General features: G+C 62.3%; 1 protein-coding gene and 1 non-coding gene across 2 annotated transcripts; one reads left to right on the top strand and one right to left on the bottom strand.

Annotated features, from left to right (window-relative positions):
- The first annotated feature begins 7403 nt into the window (after positions 1-7403).
- TRNAR-ACG lies at positions 7404-7476 on the top strand. The gene has a single exon. It is a non-coding gene; the product is annotated as a tRNA-Arg (tRNA).
- A 1561-nt stretch (positions 7477-9037) lies between these two features.
- LOC109308498 (mitochondrial ubiquitin ligase activator of nfkb 1-A-like) lies at positions 9038-11140 on the bottom strand. Its single transcript, XM_019532822.1, has 2 exons — positions 11050-11140; positions 9038-10818 (listed from the first exon to the last, which is right to left on the bottom strand). Exon 2 carries the CDS (start codon positions 10584-10586, stop codon positions 10107-10109), a length of 480 nt encoding a protein of 159 aa, XP_019388367.1. The 5' UTR covers positions 10587-10818; positions 11050-11140; the 3' UTR covers positions 9038-10106.
- Between the last annotated feature and the right edge of the window lie 6 nt (positions 11141-11146).

Raw genomic sequence — 11146 nt, 5'->3', positions numbered from 1 at the left:
AGATGTTGAACAGCACCAGCCCCAGGACCGAGCCCTGGGGGACTCCGCTGCCCACACCCCCCAGGTCGACACCGACCCGTCCACCACCACCTCTGGGTGCGCCCCTGGAGCCAGTTTGCCACCCATGTGACTGTGCATTCATCCATGCCACAGCCCCTCAGCTTGCCCACCAGAATTGGGTGGGACACTGTGTCGAACTTGCTGTTGTGTATCACTTAGTGTGTCAGGTTCCTCCTAATTTCTGAGGAATCCCATAGTGACAGAGCGGCTTCCATAAGGCTGTTGTGCCCAGCATGCTTCAAGCTTTTTGGAAGTCCCTGAAACTCGGGTAGAGCGAGGACTGTTGTGTGTTCAGCTGTTCTCTGAGAAGACATGGAAGTGCCAGGTGGCCTCTGCATGACTTCCCCTAACAAGTGTTTGGGCGGGGGGCGGGGGACGATTTTTATTCTGTGCCAAGAGCTCTTTCATGTGGCTGCCACCAGATTTGTGTGTGGGCACCTACCTGCTCAGTGGGCACGGGAAGCTGTCTGCGGTAGAGCACTCTCAGGATGTCAGTGACACGGCTGGCAGTGCCCCCTCTTGTCCTTCCCAATGGTCAGGTGAGACTGGGGCATGGGTCTGGGCAAGTGGATAGTGGCTCAATATGGATCTGATCCAGGTGGGCAGTTTGCCGGTGGATGTCACTGCAAGGGGGTGGGCCCCTTGGCCTGTGGACTGGTCCCCAAACCCTGCAGCTTGGGGGTGGGGGCGGTTCTAGTTGACTGAGCAGCAGGGGAGCAGCTCTGCTTCTCCATCTGCATGTGCTCAGGGGGCTGCAATATTTTCCTTTCCCAGAGACATGCTGTGCTGTCTCCTCCAGGCTGCACAACCGTGGTGATCTTGGGCTGCTGGCTGTACCTTAAACCCAGAGGGCTCAGTGCTGGTTACATCCTACTGTGGTGGCCACACTCCAGACATTGCATTTGGCTGCCCTTCAGGGTGGAGTTAAAGGTGCTAATTCTGACATCCAAAGCTGTAGATACCCTGTGGAGGGATCCCTCTCTCTGTGCCACAGTGGCTGCAGAGATGCAAAGGGGAGCCCTTGCTCTTGGAGTTCACTCCCTTGGGTCTAGAAGAGCTGCACTCTCCTATCCACATTCTCCAAAGCCATCTGTTTGAGCAGGCATTTGGGGAAAATCACTGTTCTGGGAACCTGGCAGGTGGGTGGCTTTGTTCATAGGCTAGAGGGGACTTTGCAAGGTCACTTAGTCCAGCCACCTGCCTGCTCAAGGCAGGATCATCCCTGACTAAGCCGCCAAGTATCTTGTTCTGGGATATGTTCTGGTTGCCTGTTGATGCCAGGGGGTCCCCAAGGGTTTGGGTGGGTGAGGTTAGTGCTTGAGGCTGGGCTAGAAACTCTGATGCTTCTCCCAGGCCAGCCACCTACTTCAGTGAAGGTTAGGCATGGCACTGGTTTTTGTCTCATGAGGACCTGCTCTCAGAAGCCGCCAGCCCATGTCCTATTGAAGCTGCCTCCTGTTATTGGAAGGAAATGTCAATCGCGACTGAGCCAGGCTGGTGTCAGACCAATGCTAGTGGTTAAAAGTCTATGTCTCGCTGCCGGTCCCTGAACTGGGGTCTGTGGGCAGGTGGTGTTTGGGGGGCTTCGTTCGCCCCCTTTCTGGCTACTGCTGAATGATAGGAGTCGAGGCACCATCAGTCCCAGGGGCTCAGAGGCCTGTTCCAGATCTTGAAGCAGAAACGTCACCTACCAGTTACAACCCAGGGCTCTCCCTTCTGGGAGAGGGTCACCACTCCACCCACAGTTCCCCATCTGCAGGTCACCAGTGTCCCTGGCGGTCCTGTCCCCTGGGTGGGGTAGTGGAAGATCTGGCCTCTCTCAGCTCTCATGAAGCAGTGGCATGAAAATAGCCCAGGCCTCAGCACAAGGGGAGAAGGCAGGACAGGTACTCTGGGGCCAGAGCGAGGGGCTGCTCCCCCATCCCTGCCATCCATGCTAGTGCCACATGAGAGCCTGTGTCCTGCTGCTCTGTGCCTCCGTGCCCCAGGCGGCCTTGCCTGCTCTCGGTGACACGCGGACGCAGCCCTCCATCTGCAGTGCCCCGGGCAGCCTCTGCCCTGGACAGCTGGCTGGCTGGGCCTGCTTCTGCTTGAGCTTTGGTCACTGCAGCGGGAGGCCGTGACAAGGAGAGGGGCAACGAAGCCAGAGCAAGGGGACAGGTTTAATCTAGGTCAGGGCGGCGCTCGCTGAGTGGGGGGCCGAGAAGGCCCAGAGCTGACTTGCTGGGGGTGGTGCTGCTGGTGGGAGGATGGGGAGTGGGGCATGTGACTGAATGGTTGCAGGGATGGGGGTGAAGCTGTGGGGGTCTCTCTGGAGCTGACCCCCTGGGCATGTGCTGATCCTTGGCCCCAGCCCTGTTGGTTGATGATGACTCACACCTCCCCCATCCCCTGCTAATGGGAGAAGCCAGGGGTCAGTGTGCCCTTGACCGTGAACACCAAGCCAGTCTCCACAAGGCCCCCCAAGCCATCTGGGTAGATGGCTCCCCCTGCCCCCAGCTGCAGTGAGAGACCCTCCCCCCGGTCTCTGTCCCTTTTGTGGAGATGGAAGCCACCAAGAAGCCACTTCCCCTACAAGAGCTGCAGGGAAGGAGCCAGCCTGGTGGAGCTGTTCTTGGCATCATGCTTTCAGCTCATGCCAGGCTGCCCCAGAGCGTGGCACAGGCACTCATGGCCACCACATGCCCGTGGAGTGAAGAATGGTCTGAACTTGATCTCCTGGAAAGGGTGTATTTCTCTGGAGGTCCTGTTCTGGGGAGGATGCACAGCACGAGCCTAGGGCCCAGTAGGTGCTCTCCCCTCTCCTGGGAGAGGAGCCCTTGAAGACAGGCGACTAGGCGGGCACCCAGATCCTCAAGGCTGGAAGGGAAGCAAGTCATGGCCACTCTTGCCCCACCCAGACAATGCCGCTCCAGTCCCCTTCCCCTGCCCTGTCGACTGTTCTGCTTTCTCCTCCTTGCCTGGTCTGCTTTTTTGCTCTCTGCTCCTTGCCTTTGTCCTGTGTCTGATCATCTGCTCTGCTTTCTGCTCCCAGCCTTGTGCTCCCTGCCTGAACTGCTGCTCTGCTTTCTGCTCCCTGCTTGGTCCGCTGCTTTGCTTTGTGCTCATTGCCCCATGATCCCCACGTGGTCTGCTGCTCCGCTTTCTGCTCCCTGCCCTGCACCCCCTGCTTGCTTGGCTGCTTTCTGCTCCCTGCCCTGTGCTCCGTGCCTGATCTGCTTCTCTGCTCTATCTGCCACTGTGCCACCTGCCCCCTCCCCGAGGCTGGCCGTGCCTCTTGTGGTACCCGTGCTTTAGGTTGGCTGCCCCTGGCCTAGGAGATGTCATTGGAGCAGCCACTGAAACGGGGGTGTTTGCATGGGGACAGCTGAGTCCTGCTTGGGACATGGGCTGGTGGTGTCCTAGGAGACGAGAAGTTGGGAGTTGGGTATGTGAGTGGTCACCCTGGGCACATCCCTGGCTGCCCTCTCGTGGCATGGGCAGTCTCTGCTGGAAAATGGGCTAGACCCATGAAGGATGAAATCCCTTGCCCAGCCCTGATCCCCCTTTCCAAAAGCTGCGGCAGCCTGGTTGGGTGGCATATCCCTGGCGGGGACAGAGCATGGGGGTGGTGGGTGAGAGGCAGCCTGGAGCTACACTGCTGCTGCTCCCTGCAGCAGGGACCCCCCCAGGTCCTGAGCGGCTCTGGGGAGCTGGGTGGTGGTGGGGGTAGAGTCTGATGTGTGCAGGGTCCCTCCCTGGGGCCCCGGGGAGCTGGGGGGGGTGGGTAGAGGGTCTGATGTGTGCAGGGTCCCTCCCTGGGGCCCCGGGTGCAACCCGCCCATGCCCACAGCCCTGGTGCAGGTCTCCTGGGCCTGATCCGGGCATGCAGTAGGAGCCCAGTCCAGCAAGGAGTCAGCGGCGGTCCAGAGGCCAGAGCCTCCTTGCTCTGGCCTGTTCCCATTAATAGGCTGCAATTGTCTGTCTGTCACCATCACTGTCATCACCATGGCAACAGACTGCATGGCTAGGGCGAGGGAGCTGCCAGACTGAGCCTGGTGGTTGGTGGGGGGGGGCATCAGTCAGAGCATGGGGGATGGGTGGCCACGGGGCTGTCACCACATGGCAGGTGGGGCGGGGGGCACAGAGCATGGGCATTCACCTGCCTTCCTGCCCTCCATCACCCAGGGACACTGAGCCAGGGCCCTGCTCTGAGCAGGCTGCTGGGCTGGGATGAGGCCACCCCAGGACGAGCCGCTGCCCCGCTCCACCCGAGCTGGTTGAGCAGGAGGGCTGGCAGAGGGGTTGCCCGCTGCCCGCTGCCCGCAACATCCCTATGCTGCCGCCTGAAGGGACAGCGTGGAGATGCCCCCTGGGTACCCGTGCCAGCATCCTCAGCAGGGCATCTCTGGGGTCCAGCCTGGCCTTCCTCCCTGGCAGCTCACGGTGGGCTCTCAGGCTCCGGCTGCTGGCTGTGCTTGGGCAATGGGGGTGGGTCCTGCACCCACTTCTGCACCTTAGCTTTGACTCTTCCTTGGTCTGGACCCGTTTCAGCCTGCAGCACGGTCCTCCCTGTCCATGGGACTGCATTGGGGGCTGGGCATAATGCTCCCCCCAAGTGCCTGGCTTGGGGGGGGCCACAGGTCACCAAAACACCCCCACCCACCCCCACTCTCTGGGGTGTCACCCTTCAAGCACTGCCCTCCATTTCCACACCCTTCCACTGTCTTCTCTGAAGAGCCCAGGGGAGCTGGAGGGGCACCCCCAAGCCGGGAAGGTGCGTGGCAGCCAGGTCTTGGCATGGAGCTTCCTGTCCCCCTGGAAGCGGTGGCACAAGGTCACCTTGCCAGGGGCACAGCAGCTCTTGGCTCCTTCCAGATGCTCTGTCCACCTCCTTCCCATCCCAGTGGGCCCCGGGAGGCTGCTGGATGCTGCCACTGGGGAGAAGGGAGCCTCAAGCCCCGTTGAAAGTCTTCAGCTGGGTGGCAGGTATGCGTGGCCTGAACCACGGCTGGACGGGGCCCTGCCCTCTTCTCTGCAGCCTCAGCCAGTTCACACCAGCGGTCCCCATCAGCCTCATGGCAGCTCCCGATGCTCTGCCCAGCTTGCAAGGGGCATGGTGCTACTGCCTGGTGCTACTGGGGGCATCCTGCCCAGTCCCAGCCTCCCCCAGCTGGCTCCCCTTGTCCCTAGGGACGTGGCTGTCGCCTGTGGCCAGAGCAGAGGTCTGGCTTGAGGGGGCCGGAGGTGGGAGCAGTCTTGCTTGCAAGCACACGCTGCGGAGATGAGCAGGGAGCCCTGCCACCAGGGCCTGCTGCCGCCCGCCCCCCCAGAGCCCACTCGCTGCTCGCACCAACTGTTCTCAGCACAGCGGGAGTCGTGTTCCTGGCAACCCGCTCCCCCATCTGGTGTTTGTCTCCTTCCTGAAATACCTCGTGCTGGGCGGCTGCGCTGCGGGGGATTTTACACCCCAGGGAGCGGGCTCCCCTGCACTGACAGGCTGAGCGGCGTCTCACCTCCACGGGCAGCTCTAAGATGCCCTCTCGGGGGCTGTGGCATCGGCTTGGGCCCCGGGGCCAGCCTCAGGTGGGTTCTGAGGAGCTTGTCACGTGTGGCCTCTGCTCTCGGGCCCTGTCCCATGTTCAGGTCCCCTCCAACACCACGGGGGAGCCACCAGCCTGAAAGGGAGTGGAGCCGCTGAGGGGTGCAGGCAGACCAGCTGGGGCAGCCGCGATGGGGTGAGCCTGGGGGCCACGATGGCTCGCACATGGCGGCCACCATGGAGGCCACGATGGATCAAATATAGAGGCCACAATGGAGCGCACGTGGCACCCATTTCTTATCACAAGGCCTGCTCAGCAGAGCTGCCGGAGCCCAGCCGGCTCCAACCCGAACCCCCCCAGCAGAAGCCATCCCTATATGGGGCTGGGTGAGGCTGCTTTGATTCTGGGCAGACTTTTTCTTCTGAGCGCCACCCCATCACGTCCAGCAGCGCCTGCTGCCCCACAGCCGACACCCCTCGCGTGCCGGCTTGCGTGTGTGAGAGGCAGGCGGCGGCTGCGTGAGCCTGTTGTGCAGCACATGTATTGCTCGGGTTGATGATGGGAGGCGTGGGACTGGGAAGGGCTGCATGCCTGGTGCAGGGTGTGGGAGACCAAGGGAGGTTGCTTCTCGGTCTGGCGCCAGGTGCCCGGAGGCTGCCAGTGGGGCAGTGCTAGGAACAGGTGGCCCAGAATTGGGGGCTATTGGGCCTCACCTGAACTGGTCTCTCCAGGGGCTACAGGGCCGCTGGGGCCAGGGTCGGGGCTCTCGGCACTGCGTTGCAAGGGGCTAGAGGGGTGCGGACGCAACGCTCACCATCAGCCGCCCTCCAAAGGCGGCGGCCCAAAGCAACCAGCGGTGATACCGCGACCGAGGACATCAAATAGTCTGCAAGGGGCTAGAGCCAGCATTGCTAGCCCCGAGTGTGCCAAACTCAGGACATGGGGTGGAGGGGCACGGCCTGGGATAGTCTGGTGTCGTTGCTGCTTGGCATCTGAGCTGCCAGGTCCCAGGTGGCATCCTTGAGATTTTGGGCTGTGCCAGGCCCCGGGGGCTCAGAGCTGAGGGTCTCTTGGCTCCTGGGGCTTATGGGATGATGGAGCCCGCTAGAGCCGGCAGCAGCAGCCCCTTGGGAGCCCGCCAAGGAGCAGCAGCTCCGTGCCCAGCCCCCACGTGGGGCACCCGGGAATCCCACTGCACCCTGGCACGGGCGGGGACCCTCCCCAGCTCTCTGCCCTGGGGTCTCGGCATCCAGGGCTGCAGGGAGGGGGGTTTGCCGCATCCCTTGGGGACCCGCCACCCCCCTCCCCAGGGGCCTCCCCAGCTGGAGAGGCAGCCCTTGCTGCTGGGTTGCCGTGGCAACAGAAGTGCCAAAACAGGGGGAGCAGCAGGGAAGGATGGTGCGGGGTTGCCATGGCGACGGGAAGAGAGAGCCTGGCTTTTCCAAGCCGGTGCTCCCGGCAGTTCCCCTTAAGTCGTGGCTGCCTCGGGGCTGGGCTCCCTGCTCCCGGGCCTGCCCCGCTCGGGGGCACCCGGCACTGGCCTGGCAGGGAGGCCAGGGCTCGGCCCAGCCCGAGGGCTGCCCCCCCCACGGCCCGGGGCTGCAGGACACGGGAGGTTTCCAAAGGGTCCCCCCGTGCCCGAGGCTGCCCCTGCTGCCTGGCTGCGGGGCCACTACGGCTCTCCCACACGGGGCGGGCCCCCCCGTGACACTGGCTCCCCGCCCCCAGCAGAGCCATGCCCTGTGGCTCATGCTGGGCAGTCAGGGCCTGGTGGTTTGGGCCCAGACAACAGGGATCTCCCCGGGCAAAAGCTTTGAGCGTGGGCCAGTGGCGCAATGGATAACGCGTCTGACTACGGATCAGAAGATTGTAGGTTCGACTCCTGCCTGGCTCGTCTGGCCTGCTTTTGGCCCTGGTGAGGGGACTGCCGGTGCTTGACCACCTGGGCGATGGCAACAGCGGTCATCGCCTCCTGGAATCCACCGTCCAGTGCAGGGTGGCAAAGGCCTGCAGCAAGGCAGCAGCCCTGCCCTTCAGGAGAGCTGATTTCAATGACTTAAGGAGGTTAGTCAGGGAGGCACTGAGGTCCCAAAGGAGGGGGGTTGGGAGTCCAAGAAGAGTGGTCATTCCTTAAGGAGATGATCCTCCGAGCTCAAAGGGCAAGAATCCCAATGCGAATCCAAGGGGCAAGAGTGTTCAAAAGCCCCCCTGGCTCACCAAAGGCATTCAGGATCGTCTGAAAGCCAAAAAGAAGGCATACATGCGATGGAAGGGAGAAGCCATCACCAAAGACGATTAAAGAGGACAAATCATCACACCAGACAATAAAGCTGACCTCTTTAACCAATTCTTTGCCTCCATTTTTCTGAGCAGCGACCAGGGACATCCCCCTCCCCCCCTGGGATCCTGGGTGGACCCAGGGGAGGCACAGGCAGGCCCAGGGTCTGTGAGGATCTAGTCAGGGAACTTCTGGAGGGACTGGATGGGTCCAAATCAGCAGGTCCTGACGATCTCCACCCCAGGGTGACGAGGGAAATGGCAGAGGTCATTGCAGGACCCCTGGCATGGCTGTACGAGCACTCATGGTGCTCTGGTGTGGTGCCAGAGGGCTGGAAAAGGGCTAATGTGGTCCCCATTTTCAAAAAAGGGAGGAAAAAGGACCCAGAAAATTATAGGCCCATTAGTCTTACCTCGGTCCTGGAGCAGCTTTTTTGAGAAAATTATCCAGGAGCACATCTGCAAGGGACCAGCAGGGGAGATTATGCTTTCCTGCTTGCCCACAGGGGCCATGGGCTTCCTAGCCTCCTGGGCCAGGGCTGGGGCCGTGCAGCCCCAGGGCACGAGGGCAATTGCCAGTCCCTGGAGTCCTGCCATCTGTGAGTTGTGGGGGATGGGGAGAGGTGATGTACCCCTGCCCCCCAGGTGGCAGGAATAGGGGACCCCAACCACTTTCCCATCCCAGAGGACAAGAGTCCAGGAAGGGGCCAAGGAAGTGAGGGACAGAGAAACCAGGTCTCTCCACCATCAGCCAGGGCCCATGCTAGAGCCTGTTGCCTACAATGCCTTGGGCACCAGCCCTTTAAATATGGCAGAACCAACCTACTGCCCCTTTCTGGGGGCTGTTTTGCAACCAGCTGCAGCTTGCCCTGCCAGCGGATAAGTCCTGGCTTCAGCCCTTGCTCACAGCTGTTCTCGGGGTGCTGGAGCCTCTTGCTCCTCCACACATCCCCATCTGTGTCCTGGGGTTGGGCCTGGCTTGGGTGTGCTGGGTGCTAGTGGGTGCCACCACTGCCTGGGCTGCCGTTCAGCAGAGGGGCATGGGAACATGTTGTGAGCAAGACTCCAGGGTGGCCATGACCCGGTGCATGGTCAGCACCCCTCTGCCTGGGGTCAAGCCAGCCCTCCAGCATGTTTGCCACCCCCACCCTTCACTGACAGACAGATGCAAGCCTGGGCTCTGATTTTCTGCTTTATCAAGGACCAACACAGTTGATTTGGCTTGTACTGCTCCTGGCAGCCATCAGGTATTGGCTGGTGTGTCCAGGAGGCAGGGCTCCAGGCTCTTGGGTGGCTCTGGATAAATGGGCAGAGTCCATGCTGTGGCTCCTTTGGCCTCTCCAGGCATGACTCTTGTGGGCATTCAGCCCCCTTGGGATCCATCTGTCAGCTGTGCCAGAGCAGGGTAGGGGGCTGTGCTATGCTTCATTCATGCACTGCCCCCATGAAGGGAGAATAAACCCATGGAGAGCAAGGGGCTGTGCCAACCCTTCCCCTCCAGGCCTGCTGGTACCTGTGTAAGCGGCCGAGTGGGCCCAGCCATGGGGCAGGGGTAGCAGGAGGTCCCAGCTTCGGGAATGCAGCTGTGCCCAAGCCTCAAGTACCTGTGGAGTCCCCACAGCCCTGGGCAATGGAGACAGCCATGTGTTAAAACTCAGGGCTAGTGACAAATGTGGCCCCTCGATGGTGTAACTGCACCTGACGGGCAGGGAGCCTCCCTCAGGCTGGGCAGCCCCTTGTTCAGAAGGGAAGGCCAGTGGATCAGTTCTGCCCAGTTGGGCCTAGGCAGTAGTTGACAGCACAAAGACCCCTGCAGCCCTCCCAGTCAGGCTCCACTCAGCAGCCCCCCCGGGGTGGGTCTGGCCTGTAGAGCTGAGGCTACTTCTAACAACCCCCACCATGGGGCAGGAGCCCACAGATCCCAGGAAGCGCTGGCAGCACCCATGGGATCCACCTGAGTCGGACTGGCTGGGAACAAACACTGTATGTGGGGGGCACTGCTAGGATTCACCCATGGATGCTGATTTAGGCCTGTGAGCAGCAATGAACCCCCAGCCCCCCACCAAGCCACTGCCTCACCCCCAGACTGCAGTCTCCCACTCCCTGCAGTCCCACACTTTGCCCCCTTCCTGCTTGTGGCCCTCCAGCTGCTAAGGGGTTAGTGCCACACTGTGGCCACTTGATGCCAGGGTCCTTGTTGCTCCCACCCTTGCTCAGTGCAAGGCTGCGGCTGCCCCCAACGCCTCCTCAGGCCTGGTAGAGTGGCACCACCCTGTCGATGGGGCTCCTGCAGATGGGGCAGGTGGGACAGGGCAGAGCCTCGAAGCAACGGAAGCAGCAGCACACATGGCCGCAGGGCAGCAGGACACACTCGCGGACTTGCACCAGGCAGATCACGCAGGCATCCTCAGGCCCATCCACTTCGGGCTCCGATGCCCCGGCCCAGGTGCCTAGCTCCTGCCGCTCGTCCTCCTGCTCCTGTCGGTAGCGCTGCCGATAGACCCGGCAGAGGACCAGGAGGAGGATGGTGAGGCTGGCCAGTCCACACAGCATGGCTGCCCCCTTCCAGAACCGGCTCAGCGACTCCAGCTCAGCCAGCAGCGTCTGCCAGTCCCTCAGGCAAAGGAAGTAGTCAGCGCCATCGCCCGGTGGCTGCAGGTGGAGGGTGCCGTCGGGATGCAGCACCAGCTCCCCGATGCCAGTCAGGCTGGCCCCCACCTGCAGCATCTCCTCTGTCTCCAGGAAGCCCTTGGGCTTCTCTCCGCTCAGGTAGTGGCCGATGAGGTCCTTGAAGCCGTGGGCCGGCTGCTGGAAGTGCTCGTACACCGTCTCCAGGGGCAGCTTCACAGCACAAAGCGGGCTCTCCACGCTCACCCGTGGCACTGTCCCGGGGCCGGGCGGCGCCAGGGTGAAGGGCACTGTATGCACCTGCTCCGACAGCACCCGCTCGCTCTCGCTCCTGCCACCAACCGAGAGGGCAGCTGTGAGTCCAGGCAGAGCCCACAGGCCGCTGCAGAGCCCTGCCCTCCTCCTCTGCCCTGTGGTCCCTTCAGCCACGGGAGGCCGCTCAGAGGCTGAGAGCAGGCCGTGGCCTGGGCCCCCAGGGAGCACAAGTTGGGCTCTGTCCAGGCTGCCAGCCCTGCAGAGGACGCTGGCCCCAGGAGACGGCTCATTGCTCCCTGCCCCTTACCAGCTCCCGGCCAGGCTGTTCCAGACGAGCCGGTGCTCCTTCAGCAGCAGCTTCTGGATGACGCCCTGCAGCTGGCGGTGGTGCGGACTGGCGAGCG

Source organism: Crocodylus porosus, unplaced genomic scaffold (genome assembly GCF_001723895.1).
Source record: "Crocodylus porosus isolate Cpor-Errol unplaced genomic scaffold, CroPor_comp1, whole genome shotgun sequence".
Classification (NCBI taxonomy): Eukaryota; Metazoa; Chordata; order Crocodylia; family Crocodylidae; genus Crocodylus; species Crocodylus porosus.
The sequence above is the reverse complement of the archived record's forward strand: the minus strand, read 5'-3'. Positions and strand labels throughout refer to the sequence as shown.

Excerpts from the sequence above, each read along its gene's own strand:
- LOC109308498 (XM_019532822.1), bottom strand. The coding sequence starts at position 10,586 with ATGCTGCAGGTGGGGGCCAGCCTGACTGGCATCGGGGAGCTGGTGCTG.